The sequence below is a fragment of the Spea bombifrons genome, chromosome 7, assembly GCF_027358695.1.
Source record: "Spea bombifrons isolate aSpeBom1 chromosome 7, aSpeBom1.2.pri, whole genome shotgun sequence".
Lineage (NCBI taxonomy): Eukaryota > Metazoa > Chordata > Amphibia > Anura > Pelobatidae > Spea > Spea bombifrons.
In genome coordinates this window covers 37,162,596-37,185,531 of record NC_071093.1, presented here as the reverse complement: position 1 = coordinate 37,185,531, position 22,936 = coordinate 37,162,596, and the positions used below count along the sequence as shown (strand labels likewise).

General features: G+C 37.1%; 3 protein-coding genes across 4 annotated transcripts; 1 reads left to right on the top strand and 2 right to left on the bottom strand.

The window, feature by feature from the left end:
- Positions 1-1,077: 1,077 nt before the first annotated feature.
- THUMPD1 (THUMP domain containing 1) lies at positions 1,078-5,104 on the bottom strand. Its single transcript, XM_053470785.1, has 4 exons — positions 4,865-5,104; positions 3,878-4,052; positions 3,248-3,496; positions 1,078-2,543 (listed from the first exon to the last, which is right to left on the bottom strand). Exons 1-4 carry the CDS (start codon positions 5,063-5,065, stop codon positions 2,296-2,298), a joined length of 873 nt encoding a protein of 290 aa, XP_053326760.1. The 5' UTR covers positions 5,066-5,104; the 3' UTR covers positions 1,078-2,295.
- Positions 5,105-5,562: 458 nt separating this feature from the next.
- On the top strand, positions 5,563-16,308 carry LOC128501341 (acyl-coenzyme A synthetase ACSM3, mitochondrial-like). 2 transcript variants are annotated; one of them, XM_053470777.1, is made up of 14 exons: positions 5,563-5,618; positions 7,055-7,307; positions 7,856-8,066; positions 8,205-8,412; positions 8,508-8,651; positions 9,023-9,179; positions 10,002-10,081; positions 10,715-10,838; positions 11,547-11,627; positions 12,390-12,491; positions 12,896-13,023; positions 13,896-13,995; positions 14,587-14,706; positions 16,175-16,308. In XM_053470777.1, exons 2-14 carry the CDS (start codon positions 7,104-7,106, stop codon positions 16,181-16,183), a joined length of 1,668 nt encoding a protein of 555 aa, XP_053326752.1. In that variant the 5' UTR covers positions 5,563-5,618; positions 7,055-7,103; the 3' UTR covers positions 16,184-16,308. The 2 variants fall into 2 exon arrangements, with proteins under 2 accessions (XP_053326752.1, XP_053326751.1); XM_053470776.1 differs by lacking the exon at positions 16,175-16,308 and adding an exon at positions 15,171-15,701.
- ERI2 (ERI1 exoribonuclease family member 2) lies at positions 15,878-22,935 on the bottom strand. The gene is made up of 10 exons (XM_053470775.1): positions 22,831-22,935; positions 21,535-21,595; positions 21,066-21,136; positions 20,900-20,980; positions 19,783-19,910; positions 19,434-19,590; positions 19,023-19,123; positions 18,776-18,857; positions 18,373-18,461; positions 15,878-17,477 (listed from the first exon to the last, which is right to left on the bottom strand). The coding sequence occupies exons 2-10, from the start codon at positions 21,555-21,557 to the stop codon at positions 16,161-16,163; spliced, it is 2,049 nt and encodes a 682-aa protein (XP_053326750.1). The 5' UTR covers positions 21,558-21,595; positions 22,831-22,935; the 3' UTR covers positions 15,878-16,160.
- Position 22,936: the final 1 nt, after the last annotated feature.

The following is a 22,936-nucleotide window of genomic DNA, read 5'->3' as shown; positions in this document are numbered from 1 at the left end:
GTTTTGGAAAACAAGGCGAATGTTTTTTTTTCTTTAACCTTGTATCACAAACTTTCTAAGCCTCTTAAAAGAAAATAAAATTGTAGCAATGATTGAGAACTGTCAAGGCCCGTAGGCACAGTGCCAGCATGCCATGGATTTATTAGTCAAGTCTAGGACAGCATCCCCTATAACAAACTTCCACAACATACATGGAGAGAAATATCAGTTTACATATCAGGCTCACGCAGCATGGGAGCGGATGTGCTAGTAGTATAGGGTCACCTAATATTTTTTCAAAAAAGCAATGTGCAATCAACAGGTACATTATTTGGGATTGCATGGTGTACAGCCATCTGAGCAGAGCAATATATTGTATTTAACCAAATCCACATTTGTAGCATAATTGCAAAAATTAGGAAGTGATAAAGTCAAAGGAGAGTAATATGAGGTTTTAGAGTGGAACTAAAATTCTTCTTTTCTTATGCAACTGATGGATGCCATAAGTTGGAATGCAAATACCAGACCCGCGGAGCACATCTTGTTGCTGAACACGGATGGGAAGCTTTCCATGGACTTAGGGTTACTCACTTTCACGGACCATGACAATTCCTATTGGAATCTGTATTGAGGTTTAGCAAAGTTGTCAAGGAACCCCAAAAACAGGCAGTATTGGCCTTTAATAATACATTAGAACTGTTTCAAATGGGGTGCACATCCATATGGGGAGGGGGGGGTTGGACAGAAAATAGCATAACTTTGTATGGAGTAGAGGCTTAGCAAATAAGTAAAGCACTGCCAGAAATGGCACAGTATCACTCAATATAGTAGATGAGGTAAAGTATCGTACTTACAACAAATTAAATGTGCGGAAGAGTGTAGAAAATAGCACAAAACCAGGCACAGGGGACTGTCCATCGTCCAGCAATAGGAACTTCCCTTTATATCAGTCTCTTTCTCAAAGCTTTCGCCCGATAACCGGCTTCCTCAGGAGATAAATCAGGATGTTCTTTACAACTTGCCCAAGAATATTTTAAAAATCATGCAGATCCCTGGGCAAGAAGGCTGTGCTCTCTGACATATAGCTGATAAGATACATTTCTAAAAAAGGTATTTATTGCTTTGTTTAATTCACAAGCAGGGTAAAATTTACAGACATTTTAACTGAGCTCAAATGTGACAATGGGAATACAAGAGAAAAAAAGCAGATGGGGAAATGTTTTTACTGAAATTTAATGATGACAAAATAGATATACTCCTCACTTATAAACTTGATTTGCAATTGCCACACAACCTAATGGACTATTAATGTTTAAGAAACAGTTCTGTTATGTATACATCCAAAATTTAAGCTTATAAAACACTTCAAAAAACCTCATAAATTAGGCAGAATTCCTCAAAGTCCTTCCTTTGAAATCCAATAATAATAATAAAAAAAAATACTGGGCAAAACAGTTAGCCCAAGATTAATGTGTGATTTCAATGCCAATTTCAGACACACAACTGCTCAACTCTTGTTCCTGGGATAAAATATAAGAATGCTCATGTATTACACTTCCTAAAGGAACCACAAGATGGCAGCAGAGACAACCAACACATGCAGACGTTGTCTTGACCTACAGTGCATACATTCATACATAATGTTAAGCTTTTTGGACAATTTTAAGTAAAAAAAAAAATGTAACGTTAAAAAAAGAAAACATGTACATATTACTCAAGGCTGCCTGCTATCTGTTGAGTGTGAAAACCTATTACAAGTTTAGCAGAACATTTTCTTAAAATAATGGCAACTGTTTTAAACTAAAATCAAGTACTTTTTAAAAATGTCAATTTTAGCAAAACCCAAACAGAAGCGTGTTACACACATATACTATTTGTATTTTGCAATTAAATGGATTTGCCCAGCTGTGCAAGCTTAGCCAAGGCGGTTTTAACAAAATAACTTTACTATTGATTTCCCTTAAAAGCAAAGGAGGTGGAAATGTACAGTTAACAACTATTAGGAGAGAGTTAATTGACAGAATTTTCCCATTAAAATGTTTTTGTTATAGTTTTATACAAAAAAAGGGAGCTGTATGCAGCAGTGGTCCATATTTATAAAAAATTAATTCTAGGGATCAAAACTTTGCGCAATCACCAAGACATCCAATTATCCCAACTGATCTTTGCACATAAAACAATCTACATCAATGCTGTTCTTTATAAATATGATCCAGTGTGTCTCCTAACTTTGCGCTTCTTTTTAAAGTGGAATTAACAACCCACAGGTAATCTCGCATCACAAAGCCAAAAATTATTTCAGTCCACAGTATGGTCCTAGGGATCAGCAGCCTTCTTCTCTTCCTTTGGTTCTGCGTGGTTTTCCTCTGTATCTCCACTAGCAGGATCCAGTGGTTTTTCTTCTTTGCTACTTTTCACCACCTCTTGCAGATTATATTTTCTGAATAGAACATAATCCTTCACGACGCTCAGACAGCAGACATTTTTGATGATTTCTACTACAATGGTGTACTCTGGGTTGCTCAGATCCACCTTGTTTTCTGGATTCTGGCTTCCAACAATCCCTGCAGGATTAATGTAGACAGAGTAAGCAAATCATTCTTTCACAGCTTCCCACACCGCAACCAAACATTATGGCTAAATAATTGTAATACTAAATCAAAAATAAATGAAAAATTATGAAAATAAAGGCTTAAAAAATTTAACCTTTATCCAAATCATTTAAAAGCTGAGAACAAAACAGAAAAGACCTGATGGGCATTTCACCGAAGGGAAACTCAGCTCCGCCAGGATACATGTGTGTTTTCTGTATGTTGCAATTCATAGCTATTGCAGTCTGGTTATCTCAGTATCTAGGTTGGGTTTATTACAGTTCCTAGCTAGAATTGTAATACCTAGGACAGGTGAATGATTTAGTGGTATTAGAAGGACCTCTAGAGGAGTCAGTTCTACTGGAGATAGCCTGCAGGGAAAAGTGTCCAAGAGCAATACACAGATGATACATCTTACCCTAGGGTTTTAGGTTTAGATATTTACCCACCATTTGGGTTTTAAGTGATTTGAATAAAGGATGTATTTTAGGAATCCTTTATTTTTCAGAAGGGTCTAGCAGCACTCAGCAATACAATGGACTTGAATATAACATATTCTTCGGTGCAAATCAAGGGGCAAATTAATGAATCTTATGTTTATATCTCTATCCCATCAGCTATATTGCAATCACTTAAAGTAGAAAAAAAACTATTTAGCATCTAAAAGAGAGAGTTACCTGCAAGGTCCTTGATTACATCTTCCCTGTTCATATGATTGTTGTTCCGTGCTTTGTATACAATCTGAAAGGTTCCTTTATTTGGAGCTTTAAACCATGGTTCAAAGAAAGTCTCTGAATACTTCTTGAGATCCTCAGGAAAAGCCTTGCATGTCCCAGATACAGGCAACATCCGTAGGATGACCCGTGTCTTTTTCTTTTTGGAGGTATATATGTCTTTTAAAATGTGATGAACCAACTTCTCAGGGTCTGTAACGAGGCAAAAGACAAATGAATACATACATTTTTTTTTGTACTTTGTTCATTGAGAATGAGTGTGTTCTGGAAAAAAATACATTAAGGTACCTGTAATCAAACCTATTTTGTGACCTTTCAACTGCATATTCTACTTCTATTGTGGGCATCCGACAAAGACTATTTTTTCCGCTTGTAGAAAATATGTTACTCGCATCAAAGATATACAACATTTGTCTTATTTATAGTAAGTCAGATCATGTTTGCACCGATATAAAATGTTAACATTAGGTTTATAAATGTAGATGATAAGCTTGTCTCAATTAGCATAGATTGTTGTGGGAGTCAAAGAAAAAAGAAATGCAATTTTGAACGTTCTGGCCACACATCTCTTACCGACATTAAGGGTCCTAATAAAGACAACATTGTTGGCTCCGCTCTCTACTGACTGGAATCTGCGTAAATTCTTTTCCGTAGAAACTCTAATTTGGTCAACTTCTTTCTTAAGTGCTGCTTCGGCATCATCTTCCTCCTCCTCGGCTTCTGATGTCTCAACATCCTTTTCACATAGCTATAAAACAGATATAATTGTGGGTAATCCGGTAAGGTGGTACATATTTATGGAATTTTAATCAAATACGAACCCAAACCCTGCTTCTAGACTCCAGCTCCCATAACCCACTGACATATACAACATGGACGGTATTTTTACTAAGTTACTCAAACTAAATGTTTAGCTTATCATGTAAATATAACAAAATCGCTATCTTGCCTTGAAAAAACAACACATAGTTTGCATGGGGGCACTATTCACAGTAATGAGGAATAATGGTTGAACCAACATATGGCAAAAAACTGCAAAATCACTCCAGCATTTTGAGGTACCAAACCCTCCAGCAGTAAAGGGGTTAAACACACTTTGCAACTATTATAAACAGTAGTATGCTTCTAATTATTGATCATATTTTTATTGAACCGACAATTCACACCTATGCACGGATCCCATGACAGCCAACAGTAACTACGACCACTACATAAAAACATAGTATTAGACTGCAGGTAAGAACCATTCCGGCGTGACTAATCTGCCAACTCTCCTGATGGAAAGACACAGACCTCAATCAGTTCTTGATTCAGGATGGTTTTATGGCTATCCCATGCATGTTTAAATTCCATTACTACATTAGCCTCTACCACCTCTGACGGGAGCCTGTTCCATTTACCTACCACTCTATGGGTAAAGTTTAAAAGAAGATCAGTATCGCGGTCAATTTATGTGGCCAACTTTATTGCTACACATCGTGTGCAAAACATTGCCATGGCCACAAACGGCACGTGTATTAAAGAGAGAAGAATGCCTGCTGCACGTTTCGTGTGACCCACCTTCTCTGCGCCGAATAGCTGGTCTCCATACTCATTGAGCAAGCTGTACGCCTCCCCCACACACTTTCTCTCGTTCATGTTACAGGTGATGAGGATTCCCTGCATCCCAACCTCCAGATGCTTGCAGCCCTTTTGTCTCTTGGCATTGCCCAGATACTGTGCCTTCCCTCGCTTCTTCCCCCTCTGTCCCTCGGAGCTCATGCTGGCTGAAAACACGCAGGCAATTCCTAGAAACCAAGCTACACACAGCAGCAGCAGCAGCAACAGACACCCACCCACGTGTCGCGCTAGTCGCCTCGACGTGACGTCACAACAACGCGACGGTCTTTTGAGGAAGCGCTGTCGCAACGCTTTTTTTTTCTTTTTGACACATACGAAAGACATGCATGTTTACATGTCCTTCAAAATATTTCCAGCTCGTAAATGATAACATAATGCATGGTTTTCTCCACACAATGTATAGAAACTAAGAAAACCCCTGTTTTTGGTGACCAGTTGAAAATGATTCTACATTCTAGTATGCTTTTTCCTTTTAAGGGGTTAAATCGCTATTAAAATGTATAATCTTATTTTTTAATCCCTGAACATTGTGGAGACCAAAGGGCAAACTGTCAGACTAATAATTAATGTATGAGGATCATGGTGAATAGCAGCGCCCCCTGCTGCATTGTCAGTGTCATTACAGCCTCTGCCGTTCAGAAAGGGGAAGTGGGATCAGATATCTGTATATGTCCTGACGTTCGGCAGCCATTCTGTAAGTATTGCTAAATAATTTGGGGTTCTCTACATCTGGGCAGCACCTCTGTTAAGACGTGTTAGAAAAAGCCCCTCACAGCGGAGGAGTGCTATTCATTATCCTCTTCTAGCTGTAAAGTTAGGAACTTATTCTGCAGTCTTCTGAAACCTGGAAGAGAAAGGAATGTAAATAGAAATCTGCAGAAATAACAAGAAAGTCCTTACAGTCCAGATCATTTCAAAACAAAATATTCATATTTTCTTTCAAATGCACAAGTAATATCATACCAGCTGTTTATTGTTCTACAATAACTTTTGGTCATGTAAATACCTTAATTTGTAATAATATGATGATACATAGTAATGTGTAGGTGATGTCTCTTATGTTTAAAGGTTCACACCCCTACTTTAGCAATACAAATGTGCTTATTTAAAGGGTAAATTAATCATCGGGCTTTTAGCATATGTAATACCATACACGGGGACCAGTGATGTCTCCAGCAAAACATGTTTAGGAGTGCACATGGAGGGCAATTATAAAACGCTAAGTATTTTGCGAGTGAGAGTGTGGGAGAATAAGATGATTCTTTTCATCTCTCCTCTTCTTTCTCTCTCCATTTTCCACTACATATGCTTGAAATTCCCTTATGGTTTTCATATTGTCTTTAATGGCTTTGTGAAATAGCCGAACCCCCAGCAACATGATCAACTACTCAAAAAAAGCCTCAATTATGTTTTCTATTGGCTTTGGAAATGTTCATGGCATCATTAAACCCCTCTGAATATACCCATAGATTTAGTCAACATTAGCACCTTTTTGTGAAAAAACATCATGGGGTTGGTCTTTTGTAATGCATGGTTAAATCAGCGTTTGGATTCACCCAGAGTTAATCTGGATGGGAACCTGAAGAACAAGATACAGAACGTCGCTGTAAGGTCAAAAACAACAAAGCAGACAAGGGGCATAGTCAAACAGTGTTTTAATGGTCATGGCAGGTGACGGAGTTACAAGAAAACAAGGATTAGTTACTCAGTAGCCAGTAATGCAGTCTGGCTTAGGCTAGTAGGTCTGGAAGGGACGATAGCCCGTGTGACGTGAAACAGGGAGGAAGACAGATTGCCCAACTGGGCAAAGTGACTCCATGGAGCACAGCTATTTAATGTGTGGGTAATCTGTGATCTTCCTATGCAACCCATTTACACTTTAAAAGACTGTGCCCAGACAGCACCTGTTTAAGAACATTCAATAAAATATCAGAAATGGTATAATTCAAGGTGAACTCCAATATACTGGTATATATTTTAAGCATATTCCCTCAAAAATGGGTAATTACACCGAGTGAATTGAAACCAAAGAGGGCAAACAGATCACTGGTCTGAGAAAGTAAAACTTGTTAGATTTGTTTCCAAGGATGACACGACTTATCTAAAAAAGAGATGTTTTGTCTGTTTTAGGTTTATAAGTATCCCAGGAGTGAAATTTTAATTCTAATTGAAAACGACTATGAAATTCCTTCTCAAAACCAGTGTTTTTACCACCAACTTCCCTCAAAGAATATATTGCAGGTTTATAAGCAAGTATCAGCGGCTCTTTACACCACAGAACTTTTCAGACTATGAAGACATTAAACTAAAATATAAACCTGTTGTACCAGAATACTTCAACTTTGCAAGTGATATTGTAGACAAATGGACTGCAATTGAAAAGGTAATGTTTTAGGCGCATGCCCTTGCATATTAAAGATAGCATGTCTTGTGTTGAAAATATTGTGTTTCAGGGTTTATATAATTAGGATCGTACATGCTTAAATGTAACTCTGCGTTAAATGACAAACATCTAACGGAAGACTTCCAAAGAACAGTACCTAAAGAGCAACATATTCTAGGCCAACAAAGCCTAGGTCAGGGCAGCAGGTCCAATGGGGCAGTAGTTGGTCCTCCTGGGTGAACAGCCCCTCTATATGCCTCTGTTCAAGAGAGATCTCCCCAACCACTCTTTTTGCACTGTGGAGGATTGTATGGAGTGGATGCTCCCTAGCAGGCACTTAAAGGCACTCAACCGTAACGATGGTGGCTGTGGAGAGGGTAGCTGTAGACCCTGCTCTGGGTCAGACCTGGGGCAGCGACCAAGGTACACACATCACTACACCTAAGTATCTTCTAAACAATATAAGCAAAATAATCACTTCTGCAGGCACATATCTAAAATACGTATTTTTTTGCCACATTTAAGACGCATGCATCATCTATCCACAGAATGGCGGCAAATCTCCTAATCCAGCTCTTTGGTGGATAGATGGTAAAGGAAAAGAAGTCAAGTGGAGTTTTGAGGAACTGGGGTTCCATTCTCGGAAAGTGGCTAACATACTGTCTGATGCTTGCAGCTTGAGACCAGGAGACAGAGTTATTGTAATTTTGCCCCGATTGCCAGAATGGTGGCTTTTCAATGTGGCCTGTATTAGAGCAGGTTGGTAAAAGTATTTCTATTAATGATTTACAGAGCCAGTGAAGTATAAAAATATTTCTAACGGTGGTGTCTTGTTAATGCTATAATTCAAGTCACATGAATGTTTTCTCATTGCGTGATTCTTATTGTCGTTTTCAGGGTTGGTATTAATTCCTGGAACAACACAACTGACAGCCAAAGACATTCTACACCGTCTAAGAACTTCAAAGGCAAAATGTATCGTAACTAGTGAAGGTCTTGCACCAGCTGTAGATTCCGTTTCAGCTCAGTCTCCATATTTGAAAGCTAAGATTATAATATCCGAGGAAGGAAGAGAAGGGTGGCTAAACTATAAAGACCTATTCAAGTATGTGTCTAGTATCATTATTTCCGGTATACATATTACATTTCTAAAACAGTATTTATGAATCGTTAATGTAACTTTAATGTAAATATTGTTAGGGCTGCTGATGACCACCACAGCTGTGTGAAGACCAAAAGCACCGATACCATGACTATCTATTATACTAGCGGAACAACAGGTTATCCAAAAATGACTGAGCATAGCCACTGCAGCTATGGTCTTGGTTTGGAGGTAAATGGAAAGTAAGTCATTTTTTATTTTAGCTTTTCTTTGTGATATTTTGTCATTAGAATTAAACGTCAGAAGCAAATTCCAATGGCACTGCCAAAACACACATTGCGTAAAACACGCTAGGCGAACTGTATTGTTCTCTGTGGCTACCTGTTTCTGTGTTGCTGTTGGATTTATCTCCTGTGTTTTATCACTTTGAAGAATGACATTACATACTATTACATTGATTTATTTACCCTCGGCAGATTCTGCAGTGCTATTACAAAAGGAGGAAAGTGAATATGAGTGCCTAAAAGTATACAAGCTAGATCATTAATTAATAAAAATAAATATTGATAGAAAAAATAATTTTATAATAGTGTCCATATCTTTTACCGCACAGATACTGGCTAGATTTACTCTCTTCGGACATAGTTTGGAACACTTCAGACACAGGATGGGCAAAGTCTGCTTGGAGCAGTGTCTTTTCCCCTTGGATTCAAGGATCTTGTGTTTTTGCTCACAGCATACCCCGCTTTGATCCCGGTGTTGTGCTACAAGTAAGTGTGACTGTTCCTCTGGGACATCTGATAAATGCAAGTGATTTGCAGGTCTCATTTGGACTCTTAGAGTATAGGACCATAGAATATTATTAGTGAGCAATATTGAGACACCCTGTTAAAGGAACAGTTTAGTGTACCTGACACCCCCACTATAGAAGAATGCATATTAAAGTGTCTGTGGGTACCTTAACATGCATTCTTGCAAAACAAAATCCAAATACAGCAATTACCCCAAGGACATCTCAATTAGCTGGGTTATGTGGAAAGCGACAAATGCATTTGTGGGTATTCTGCAGAATCCCCCATGCATTTGCAGAACAGACCCAGACAGCTATCATTAAGTGCATATGGTGGCTTGAGTGTCCCAGTAAAGGTAAACTCCAGCCCTAATATTTAGTTAATGGAGACGAAAGCTGAATATTACTTAATAATTGCATTTTTATACAAATTCATAAAGGGGTTCCCTAAAATCCTCTCTAAAGTCCTTTACAGGCGATACGTTTGTCAGAGTGCATCTTCCGCTTAGGGATGCTCAAGAGACGGCAGGCTCCAGCAATCACTCACTCTCAACATTTCCAGAGATCATTTTCCTGATGATAAATACTTCCATGTAGTTTAAGCAACCTGAAGAGGCATTCCATGCACTAGCTAAAACGCTGAATATCCCTGCTATACAAGCTAAAACAAGCAACAGTGGAGTTTTGTCTAAAAAACGTTTAGACCCCTAATGTCTCTAGTGATTACTATCATAGATCCATTTGCTGTTCCTTTGACTGTATTGGATTTCTGTATTTATTTTTTAAATTTTACTTTCTGTAGACTCTCTCTGCATTTCCCATTACATCGTTTTGCTCAGCTCCAACAGCTTATCGCATGCTTGTGCTACAAGATCTTGAGAGGTAATGAAAGGCCCAGTTTATTGAATTACTGAAGAAAACAAACTCTTAATAGATAGAAAAGTGCAGATCTCTAGTATCCACCAACGTCGACGTTTTTAAAATATTATATACCATTTTACAAATCAAAGGGAAGGGTGGATTGCTGCTAAACCATACCAAGATCCCCTGAGGCTAGTCTGGGTGCAATATTTAGTTGGTGCCCTCCCCCAAAACCAAGACACATGCAATATTAACAGATATACTGCGCTCTAACTTCGACTTACTCCAACACTATACATTTACACATACCCACATGCAAACCTTCCCCCAACAATCTAGCAACATACACTCAACATTTTCTAACTACACACATGTTCTTATCTACACACATGCTGACACCAATCCATACACACAAACACTGTCTCCCCTCATCATCATCATCTTGCCAGTTTTCCCTCCCATTTACCTCACACAATGGTACCACCATGACTGCTCTGCTGCAACAACTACTAAAACAAGGTCATGTAATGTGCATGACACAACTCCACTAAGTCAACCAATGACCACTCAACTCTGGACCACTCATAAAGAGTGGAATGGTTATTGTGTAGTTAATTATGCATATATTGTGTTTGTATTTTTATGTGAATATAGCTACAAATTCAAGAGTTTAAAACACTGTGTGAGTGCAGGGGAGCCAATCAACCCGCAAGTAATGGAGGAATGGAAAAGGAGGACAGGACTGCATATCTATGAAGGATATGGACAGACTGAAACAGTATGTTAAAGTATAAACTCATCATGTCTGCTATTAAAGCGTATGTTTTAATTGAGATAACAGGGGTCCTTTTGTTTATCATCTGGATCAGGCTGACCATTTGGCATACCAGGGAAATACCTTGTGGGCCACTTGCTGATAGCCTACCTGGGGGGGACAATCCATACTCGATACGTTCTGGTGGTCCAGATTATATTTATTATATACACTTCAGTGCTGTCTGCACTACACTTTTCTTCATTTATGTTATGACTTGTGGCTTAAGTGGTAGCCTAAAGCAGAATCACTTCACTACTGTGGAATTCAACTGAATTATATCAACATTCATAAATTGTTAATTTTTTCTCTTTATTTTTAACCATCTACACAAATCTTTTTTCATGCAATTGCTGAATTTAACACTTGACTAAATGTAGCATTAGAAACACTCTTCCCAGTAATATTATATGCCCAGGCCCTTACCAGAAAAAAAAATACTTTTTAATTATGTAATCTTTCGTCATTCTTCATTTTCACGTGACATCAAATAGCAAACACTTATAGTTTGTCATAGAAACCAAAGGCCTTCTTTAAAGCTTCTATGACAGATATGCTGGGATTTCTTTTCTGTCCATATTGATGTTTAATTCACATTTTGTGTAATTGGAAAATCACCTTTAAACCCTAAGAAATGGTTACAATAGTTACTCCATTTAGCATGTCTTCTAGGTGCTTATATGTGGTACATTCAAAGGAATGAAAATCAAACCAGGATCCATGGGAAAACCATGCCCAGCATATGACGTTCAGGTATTTTGTGTTAGAGAAGAAGCTGCTGTATGTTCTTGTTTATGTGTTCTTAATGTGCTGCTGTATGTTAGTTTCTATTAATGTTCTGTGTTTCTGCTTAATGAATCCAGAACACCTTGGAAGCTTACTGCCCCTAGTAGGTGAAGCTAATTCCTGACAACACAATAGAGAGACACTACAAAAATGGATTATATATCACTGAAACTGAAATAAATAAGTGTATTGACCTAATGCCTGTCTTAGATGAGCTGGAGCAGAAATGCACAACCTGGAATACAGAAGAAGCCAAAAAACACTGTAGTACTTCAGTCTCTAAACCTTGGCTGGGATATGGCTCACACCCCTATGAGTAATAGTAATCTTCCAAAGTGCTAATTAAGTTAAATTAAATACAAGTCACTACAAAGCAGACCTTTGCTTACAAATCACAAAAGCCACAAAAACCCAAGGATTTCAGGAATATATTTGCCGAACTACTCAGTGACATACCAGTGCTTATTTGCACGTTACATACATCATGTCTAAGATGTATACATAGTCATTAAGTTTGTCACCTTTTGAGTCCTGATACATGGGCTCCATCCATTGCATATGGCATGAGTAAGGAATTGAAAAATAGACAAACCTTGTTTATTTCTATGTGTGTCTATGACATGTTCCATATTGGGATAGATGTATTCTACATGTTGCAGGACTTGTTTTGGTCTGAGTGAGTCAGTAACTGCTTGAGTTGGGCTTGACCTAATGTTGATTTTATTTTAGATTATTGATGATAATGGCAGCATTCTGCCCCATGGATCAGAAGGAGATATTGCCATCAGAATATCACCCAGTCGGCCATTTTGTCTGTTTTCACAGTACACAGTAGGTATTAAAATATCTTCTTCTCTTGTTATTCAGTCCAGTTAGGTTTTGAAATGTTTACGATTGTGACGAGTCCGCACTGTTACACAGATCATTTGATTGGCCTATTCCTCCTTTGAACGCTTATGCCTGCGTTCCTCTGTTCTCCTGAAAGTTACAGTAATCTGTGTATAAGTGTGCTTATGATAAAGATGCATGATTAAAATTAACTATTATTCTTCTGAAAGCCTTACTTGATAAGATTAAAAGTCTCAATATACGCCTGCCCCGTAGCAACACATCTAAAACAAAAACTTTGTTTGAAAATGTGGTAAAGTATGTGATTGGAATACCTGAGAGCTCTCGAGGTTTGACCCTAAAGTCACTACTGGTGTTAACATATTACTCTAAAAAATGTACCATAGGATGACCCACTGAGAACAGCATCAACCCAGAGAGGAGACTTTTACCTCACAGGAGACAAAGGCATTAAGGACGAAGATGGATATTTTTGGTTTGTTGGGAGATCAGATGATGTCATTTTATCCTCAGGGTAAATATGATCTAAGAACTGAGATGAAGGTACATAAGGCTATATGCTTAAAGAAAATATGTTTTGTTTCCACGGGTTAATGCACTGTGTGTGAATGCATGGAAGACCTGGTGATGCCAGCACGAAAGTTCTACAAAAATAAGTCTGTTTATGACATTAGATCTTAATACTGTATAATGTTATATTATCATAACAAATAACTTCTACATGCCTGACATGGACCCTACAACTTCTTTAAGCCCACCTAAGATTCACCATGGCTAGGTTTCTATGGACCACAGATTTACGTCATCTTCCTCCTTATGAATATTAGTTAATCCTACAAAGTGCTAACTCAGTTTAAAGAGATTGTGCAGCACTACTCAGTGATACTCTAATACCTGTTTGCTTGTTGCATAGATCAATAAGGACATATCTAAAACTAAGACGCACACACAGTCATAAGGTATGTCACTTTTTGAAGTGACATATCTTGTGTATTTGTGAGAGTGTTTGAGTCTTAGGTATGATCCTTTTGGCATATGTGTTATTTTTTTTTTTTTTTACAGTGGAGAGCTTTTATCACTTAACTCACCGTAAGCAGAAACTGAGAGAAATTATCTTTTATTTATATATCGCCAACAATTTACACAGCGCTTAATACAATACATAAATTCAAGGGGTATATGACAAGACAAGAATTGACAGACTAAGACAAACCAATACATTAGGTGGAGAGAGCCCGGCTCGCAAGCTTACAATCTTGAGGGAATGGGGTGACAAACATAAGGCACAGAGAAAGGGTGAGAGGTAGTGTGGTGGTTGATCAATGACTTATTTATGCATTTCTAAGATCGTTGAACTAAAAATCTCTTTCTACACCACCTTATTAGATATCGCATTGGACCCTTTGAAGTAGAAAGTGCTTTGATTGAACACCCAGCTGTTGCTGAATCAGCTGTCGTAAGCAGCCCAGACCCTATAAGAGGAGAGGTAATTAAAAGAAATAATCTTGTAGCGGTAATCTTTCTTGTTAAACGTTTAAATAAATTTCTAGGCACAGGAGTAGATATTAGCATTTTAAAATCCATTCAGACCTGGCTGATCCTCAGTGAAACAATTAACGAGAAAACAAGCACTTGGGAGCCAGCACATTGACAAAGTGATAGGACACCCAGAAACATTTGCACAAGTTCTGTCTTAACATTTAATAAATGTTGGTCACCAGTTCACCTTTGGTTACCGTCCAAAGTTCTCAGGCTTGCGGCACTCATACTCTGTACTATGGTCATCCAGCTGGACGTCACGTTGATGTTGACATTATTGGCTGTAGCACAGCACCATCTTTCCTAAAAAAGATTTAAGTTCTCTTGTATGACATCATTGATATAATGGGATTTAGTTCCCTATCAATGCTACGAGGTCCTCTTCATTAATAGGTTGGAAAGCCTTACCCTAGACTAGAAGGTAAACCATCTACCATGGAAATCAAAGGTTAGCCAGGTATTTCAAGTAAATTGTTTACCTATTATATGTTTGACTCTCACTTGTCTCGTGTAACCCTTTATGGTACTTGTTTCTCAGGTTGTTAAAGCCTTTATTGTTCTGTCACATAATTACAAAGTACAAGACCTAGAGGAACTGACCACAGAGCTACAAGAGTATGTAAAGAAGGTAACAGCCCCCTACAAATATCCAAGAAAGGTATGTCTTGTATGTCTATTTCCCTTTTTAGAGTGCTAGTCTGTTTTTGGAGGGAAAAATAACCACTGCATATTCTTTAAACAAAACTTGGTAGCAGTTTTAATATGAATAAGCCATTTAAAATGAGAGTTCCCTTGAAAGCAACACTTATGTGAAAAGAACAAAAAATTGTTTTTAAAGCATACATTTATTTTTAGCATTTTACCAAAATATATAGTTATAATGGAAAAAAAGAGGAAACAAAGCATGCCTATTTACTGTTAACGGAGACAGTTAAATAATATGTAACATTATGCAATTACGTTTTATTCTATTGAGACTTTTCAATATAATTTTTTGAATCGTTTGACATTTATCCATGGTGAGCAGAGTCATTGTACAATTTCTGTTTCTCTGTTAAGCATGATTTTGAGCTATAAAATTTATTTATATGAATTGAGTTGATCCACATTTTCCACACACAGGTGGAGTTTGTTCAACACCTTCCAAAAACTGTCAGTGGGAAAATTAAAAGAAATGAGCTGCGAAACAGAGAGTGGGGGAAATTAGTTTAAGATGAAGACCTGGAGCTGAAAGAGTGTCTTGAACATGTTTTAACCGCTTTATTTTGTTATTGCTATAGATTGCATGGTGTGACAGAACAGTGTGGCAAAAAAACAACATATACATTCACTGAATTTTTATTATCCTGATGCCATTTGCTAGGCTATAGTGCGAGACCCTGATTTTTCTTCCCAGAACCCGCTCAGTTAGCTAGCTTGAAGCATTCCTGCACTTGCAATGGGATTCTGTTAATAAATCTGAAAAAGCGCTATTACAATAGGAGAGAACGCAAGATTAACAATGCAATTAAAACACAATTGTGGTCGCTGCAGCTTCTTTAGTTATTTCAGTTTAAACACATCTTCACGAACCTGATCATCTCTGGGGCATCTATAAGTATTATTAAAAACAATCCTTGAATTATACATACATGATGAATTCAGCCTAATTTCCAATTTTTCAGTAATAGTTGGTAAAAGTAAATTGCTTATGGAGAAAATGTAAAAACAAATATTTATTCATAAAAAGTTAAATGCGTACACTATTCCTGTCAAGACAGAAAAATATATATAATAAAATCATTATTTGTGGGAATTACAAATCCTGTTGGGGCTGTTCCCTCATGATTCATTTTCGTAATGGCTGTTGCTATCTTTAGAAATGTAACATTTTTGCTAAATGAGACTACTAGAAAAATACATATTTTCTATCAAACTTGGACAAAGAATGCTTTTATGGCAGTGTGGCTTTTTTAATGAAATGGTACTTTTGCTTACATATGGTATAAGTACAGTATGATGGAACAATGGTACAAATGAAAAATACAATAGGACTTATAATTCTCACTTGAACAGATATTGACCTGAAGTGTAGTATCATCCTCATTTGGATTTTAACTAGCATTTAATGATTTAAGTTCTCATAGATGGTCTAAGGCCAGAAAATGTTTTGCGAGAGACTGATGCTCCTGAAGAAAGGAAAGTTGTGCCAGAGGAAACTGAATGTCTACTTGTGGACAACAATGATGAACTATGAGCAGCCTTTTCCTTAAGAAGTGTATCTTCCCATTTAAAATAATCACAGCCTTTTCCTATTTCGTCATTTCTCTTCCGTACTGTGCAACTGTAGAATGTTTTACCCTGGTTAGGTCCAATACTAGACACCGTAAGTTTCTTGGCCCTCCGTCCACATTTACACATTGGGGCAGTAATTCGTCCATTCTTTGCTAACCTGAAAGAATCACTCATGTTCACAGTAGAGTGTAACACCCCGTGACAACCATTGGAGGCCAACGGCAAGGACCGGTTACAAGTTGAGCCTTGATCTTCATGTATGGTAAAGGGTTGCTTTTTGGGTGGGGAGTAAAAACTTACACTTGAAAGCTTCCTTTTCGGAAAGAAGTTTAAAAGTGTAGGTGTGCTGTTTTGCTGCCTTAATCTGTTGGTTGACACATTATTAGTTGGCTTGCTTGCCAAGGTACTGGGCAATTTAAAAGTCGAACCATGGGACACTTGTTGCTTCACATTATAAATCGTAGTATCTGCACTTTTATAAACTACAGAGTTGGAATTAGACAAATGTTGTTTGAAGCCAATATCTTCTAAATTTGTTAATCCATGGCAGTTTTGTTGACCATTTTTTGACAATAGAGAGGTTGAAGAATTGTCCAATACCGAAGTGAGTCCTTTTAGTTCATCAGATTTGATGGTTTCTTGGGAGTCCTCTATGACAGCAGCATCTTCCCAGTCTGCCAACATGGAAATACAGTCAGTACTGGAGCTTATATTTAAGGCAGATATGTCGTTCACGGTTGAAATAGTTGTAGAGACCAGCAAATGCCCATGCCCAAGAGAACTGTTGCCTACAGGTGTAGATGTGAAGGCTCCAATCTGCAAGTTAAATGGATTTCGGTTGCCTGAGCGTTGCTTATGGCCATTGCCAAGAGTAGTTGTTAATCCATTTATTAAAGTCTGGGGTGGTAATATTTCTTGGATTTTGATTCCACTGGAAGGTTTGATGGTGTCATCTTGCTTAATTTGGCCATTAACTTCAATAACGGAATGAGGCTTTGGCGTGTTCTGGGTTCTGTGTGAAGATGTTTCAGAGTTTTCTGATGGCTGCTTGTCAACGTCTAAAATGACCCTAATTGAAGAACGAATTCCACCACTTGGACCAGGAAAGCATTGTTGCGCTGGTAAAGTTTGCGCAGCAAAAACCTTGGGACGAACCTAATTTAAATAAACAAAACCCAGAACTGTTGAAACATGAAATTCTTACCCAAGAATTTTTTCCCCTTGTCACTCCCTGGTAGCACAGGAGATGTCTCCACCAATCTAGATAGGGCAGGAAAGAATAACCCCCCCTTTCCCTCAGTGAATACAAAAGGCAGAAAATATGGAACAAAATCTTTTTTAGGGAGGGGAAAAAAGTTGTTACCGGGAAGTGACAAGGAAAATAAATTCTCAGGTAAGAATTTGATGTTTCCCCTGCCACTGCCGGTAGCACAATAGGTATGAAATAAGATACAACAAAAAACAAGCTGGAAAAGCACCAAACTATAGGAAGCTACATAAAACAATACATATCACTCCAAATATAGGGGGAGGTAGGCTTCAGATCTGGCATCCAAGCCAAAAATCAATACAAAACAAAGATGTAGAGAAAATAATCCAACTCTGCAAAACAGAGACCGCCAAACCGTGTTAAAATAACTCCACAAAAATCTATACTTAAGGAGACTTTATTGGGTAGCTATAAACATGGGGGGACAATAGACAGGGAATAGAAAAATAGCCTCATGCGTTTCAAGCCTTATGGCCCTTAAGCATAGGCACATGAAAAGGATATTCAGATGGGAATGAAACAACAGACTCCAAAACTCTTCTACCAAATTTCATATCATCCATCCGTGACCCGACCTACCCAGAATATGGCAGAATAGGCAGAGCCATCTCCTGGGCTACCAGAAGTGGTGGGACAATGGATTATCACACTATGATTCAGTATAAAGCAAACTTTATTTAAAATTTCATTGTTTCTAACACTTTTTTGGTCATTTACAACATTTTACGTTTCGTGACTTGCTGACTGAAGGAAGAAAGGAGACCTGAAGAACCAACTAACCTGGTCTAAAGATTTGGTTATTTTCAGGACACATCCATCACAAATCATTCGCCAAGCAAGCTTTGCAGTATTGCGGGAATCATCCAAACCTACAAAAAAAGGTTTGATAAATTACACATCAGTATGATTAATACCCGAAACCAATTAAACCAAAAACATTTTTCCTCCTTGTATTATTTCTTCTACATATTGTTAACATTTCAAAAACAAACCTACTCACTTAACGTTTTCCACCTTGCCTTGTTTCCTAGCCCGCTCTTCAATATGCCCCTTGTTCCCATATCCGTTTTCCTTCATTAACTTTCTCCTCCTTTCATCTTACCCATAGCTATCTTTCAGATGCATAATTGTTCCAATATTGTGCAATCTAACCCAATAATTGCTTATTACCAATATACCATACCAGAATGTTCCCTTCCAGAGAATTCTATGCCCAGATCCTGTAAAGCACCATTCAACCCCTTTGGTTTGCGATTGTAGAACAGCTGAAATAAAATAAAGTTACAGGTTAAGAGATACTTTAATGTGTAGAGCAAAAAGCAGCTATTTCATTACATATTCTATGTCTTAGTCATCCAGTCTATTAATGAAAAGATGCATATTAATTCACCTTCACTATTAAGGCCCAGTGTCATCCTTTAATAGCTCACCTTATAAGTTGCCCGGAGATCGATCCATGAATTTAAGATTTCAGGTTTTCTTAGCTGTTTCCTTTTGCATTCATACAACAAGCAGACTCCCAAATCCCAATCTGATGGAGAGACCACATATGTAGACCTCAGTAATTATCTGCTGAAACCGACTGCACAGCTAATAAGGGCATTTTACTTTGTTAATTTGCATTACTAATTGCAGTGAACAAGCTGCAATGTATCCTATCGATTATCACCCTGGTCTGCTAAATCATATCATGTCATTATAAGACCAGAGCTAAGCAGCCTTGCAAAGTGTTCATCATATAAAAAAAAAATGGCAGTTCAGTTTCCCAGTGTTGGAAATACGCATATAATAAAAATGTCTTATAGCACAGTTACTTCTATGGTTTGCAGATGTGAGTTTACCTGACCAAGTGACAAACCCACACATCTTCTGCTCTGATGTAGGGCGTTCTGGTGACGTGGTAAGGAAAACTATCATCTTCTCTTTCTGAATCTTCTGAATCCAACTTGAAAATTGGGACAAGCAGATCTTTAAGGGAACTCCTTCATCCACTTGTTGCTATAGAAAAAAATAAATATCAGATAAATCCTGTAAACAATGTTACAGATTAACTAGAAATTGTGATCAAAAAGCAATAACGAACTGTGTGTATATAACTCAAAATGATCACTTTTAGAAAGTTAGAAATATTACTTATACATTTTATTAATTCCTGGTTACACAATGAAATTCAGTTCAAATTTTGTTTACCTGTTTTATTCCGGTGAGTTCTGTACAAAATTCTGAAAGGATAGGGTGTTCCTGGGGCTGTACATAAGTGTGAAATTCTGACTCGATTTCTCCATTTGAAGTATTTAATAAAACTGCAGGAAATTCAACTGCAAGTGGGAAAACAAAGTTATGAAAATACAAGGTATCTTAAAACATTTCTGTAATAGGCATGTGACAGCAAAAATAAGTGCAATCCTATTTAGAAAAAGGCACACAATAGTCTTGTTACCATATTTAACTGAGGAACAAATTTGTACATAAAATTGTCAATTGCTTCATAAATGTGCTGCTTTATTAAAATTGAGTGGGAGAGATAGATTGTATAGGCATCTAATTAAGCTCTATTATCGAATATATATATATATATATTTTAAATTATTATTATTTATTTATTTTATTAAAAAGCAGTAATTTCCAATTTAAATTGTTGAATGGAAAACACTAAAATTTGATTGATTACTTGGTGTAATAACATTAGTACTCACCCAATAAAAGTATTACCCTGACACTACTTGTTGCCTGTATATTTGTGGCTAACAAAACCATGGAAATTATTTAATGACATTAGATAATATACTTTAGCTCCCAACTAAAGCTAAAAAGTAATACATATGGATATACATATGTACATTTAAGAATATACTGTTAAGTAAAATAACAGCGTAAACATTTACTACGGATGTAAAACCTGCCATAAAAAAATTACATTCAAAAGAAAAAAAAAAAGAAAAAACACACACAGTAAAACCACGAGGCCGGAATCCTCCAAGAATATAATGCAACTGGTGCCCAACTTTTGACAAATGTACGTAGAAACCTTTGTGCTTATTAATAATATAATTAGATTGAACCCCCAAAAAAAGTAACCTTAATTGAAATTTGAACATCTGTTGAAGAGGGCATATCGGTCTGTGTGTCTAGATCCTTTAGAGACCACCAGCAATCCCTGTGGCTCAAAGGAAATCCCACAAGACTGCTTTTGTAGGTTGATTAGACCAACATTGCAAATAGCATTACAAAACTATTTATATTACAACCTAAATAATGGATAAATATCTTCTAACCCCTTCTAATAAACCCCCACCTCAATACTCACTTATCTCTTGACCGTAATGCTTCGAATCTTTCCAACATGTCGATTCAAAGTCAATGATTATCAAGTATTCAAAATATTGCTCTGTAACACAAAATTATTATTATTACTTGCCTCAATCAAATGATTGGCCACCATCATCAAAAAAAAAAAAATAGAGAACACTTACTAGATTTGGGACTACACGCATTCTTTGAGTTATATGATAATTTGGAGCTTTTCCGTATTAATCCAAGTTGTCTAAAAATAATAAAAAAAAACAAATGTTTTGTCAAAGCATAAAATAAAACCCTAAATAAAAACGGTTCCCATGTATGGAATCTTATTCCCCATAATGTTACCATTATCTAAATAAAATCATCTCCATGGCCATTTTTATATTATTGTCCATAATATCTTTCTAAATGAATGCCCGAATTCTCCATATGAATGCAAATGATGTTTTGCCAATGACATTAGTGGCACTATTTGTGAAAGAGTTCCAGCAGCTATGCAAGTATATATTGACATCATTATCGGCTATTTCTAATAACTGATAACGGTCTAAAATAACTACAAAATGTTATTTTGTTTCACAATACAAATATTTGAAAATTATTACATATTCTAATAGGACAAGAGGTCACATTGTAACTTACTTTGCCAGCTGCTTTGTTGCCATATTAATATTTCATGTCAATTATCCTCCACTAAATTACGCTGCAAATCAAAAACAATAAAAGTAACTTAAAAGTAAAATACACCTGAATAAGAAAAAAAACAGCATTCTCTATGGAGCATACGCAAATCACTAACATGTCTTAACCCCTTCACGACAATTGACGTGCCTAGGGGATGGCACAGGGATATCAAGACAACTTCTAGAATGTTGTGACTTTAAACGGGTGTAGAAAGCGATCTTTAGAACAACCCAAGACACCCATCCATGGCAGGTATCATTGTACTCAGATGTTGCTGAACATATATTGTGGCGTTTGGCAGTGGCATATACCAGGAGCGGTAAATTCATACCTAATGTAGAATGTGCGTTAGGGAAAAACACAAAAAATACTACTACTACTACTACTACCATTTTGATAATGCTGGTGGTAAAGTGTGTGCATGGAAAGTGTTAAAGTACCAGCATTTGAAATACCCCGTGTATTCTACATGTCAGAAATACATGTTGATTAAGGAAAAAATGCACAAAATAAATTTTTAAAAATACTACCACAAACTTTGGCTATGGCTGGTACCTGGAAGAGGTTAAAAAACAAACAAACCCAGCATTTGAAATACCCCGGGGTGTCTAGTTTTCAAACATACCGTATATGGTTTGATGGGATAAACTGAATTGGCTGAAGACCAATGTATGCTTTGTTTGTGTTAACATCAGGTCACAGGCTCTGTTTCTTTGAGTATTAAGAGCCCGGATACACACAAAATATTTTAAGTTCTTTAGTTGTTGCCATGACAACAACACCTTTAACTTGTATTTATTGCCCTATAACTTGCAAAAAAAACATTGGGTATTTCACAGCTATTTTCATTAGCTTTCATAGATTTTATAGTAAAAGCCAGAAAGTCTCTTTTCTCAATTCTTTTTTTTTTTGTAAGTTATATGATACAATCAAACCAATGACCTTCTTGCCCTGAAAAGAAAACAATATAAAACTTGTGTGGATTCAGTAAATGAGAAGATAGAACACAAGAACAGCAGAAATGTTTAAACAGCCACTGGCACTAAGGGGTTAAAAATGCATGTTTTCTTTTAGTAGACAATATTGTTTTCTACCATGTTGGGACTTTTATTAGTAAACTTACAAAGGCTAATTGTGTCACCACATTCGTCTCTTATGTTTAAGACTAGAATATAATGGTAAATACGGTATATAAGAGACTGCATATCGTATAAGCTTACATCAAATACTGAAAAGAAATACTACACCGCATACCCAAAACCGACTTCCTCAAACCGCTTCATTCTGTACTGCCGAAAACAACATTTAAATTCCCCGCTTCTGTCACTTCCTGTTCTGCAGCTGCTCGTCTATGATTACT

Coding starts and splice junctions, on each gene's coding strand:
- THUMPD1 (XM_053470785.1), bottom strand. CDS start 5,065: ATGAGCTCCGAGGGACAGAGGGGGAAGAAGCGAGGGAAGGCACAGTAT. Junction 4,053..4,864: donor AGCTATTCGGCGCAGAGAAG/GTGGGTCACACG, acceptor TCTGTTTTATAG/CTATGTGAAAAGGATGTTGA. Junction 2,544..3,247: donor TGTAATCAAGGACCTTGCAG/GTAACTCTCTCT, acceptor TTAATCCTGCAG/GGATTGTTGGAAGCCAGAAT.
- LOC128501341 (XM_053470776.1), top strand. CDS start 7,104: ATGAAATTCCTTCTCAAAACCAGTGTTTTTACCACCAACTTCCCTCAA. Junction 8,652..9,022: donor GGTTTGGAGGTAAATGGAAA/GTAAGTCATTTT, acceptor TTTACCGCACAG/ATACTGGCTAGATTTACTCT. Junction 13,024..13,895: donor GATGTCATTTTATCCTCAGG/GTAAATATGATC, acceptor CCACCTTATTAG/ATATCGCATTGGACCCTTTG.
- ERI2 (XM_053470775.1), bottom strand. CDS start 21,557: ATGGCAACAAAGCAGCTGGCAAA. Junction 18,462..18,775: donor CTCTGGAAGGGAACATTCTG/GTATGGTATATT, acceptor CTTTTTTTGTAG/GTTTGGATGATTCCCGCAAT. Junction 17,478..18,372: donor TAACCAAATCTTTAGACCAG/GTTAGTTGGTTC, acceptor TATTTAAATTAG/GTTCGTCCCAAGGTTTTTGC.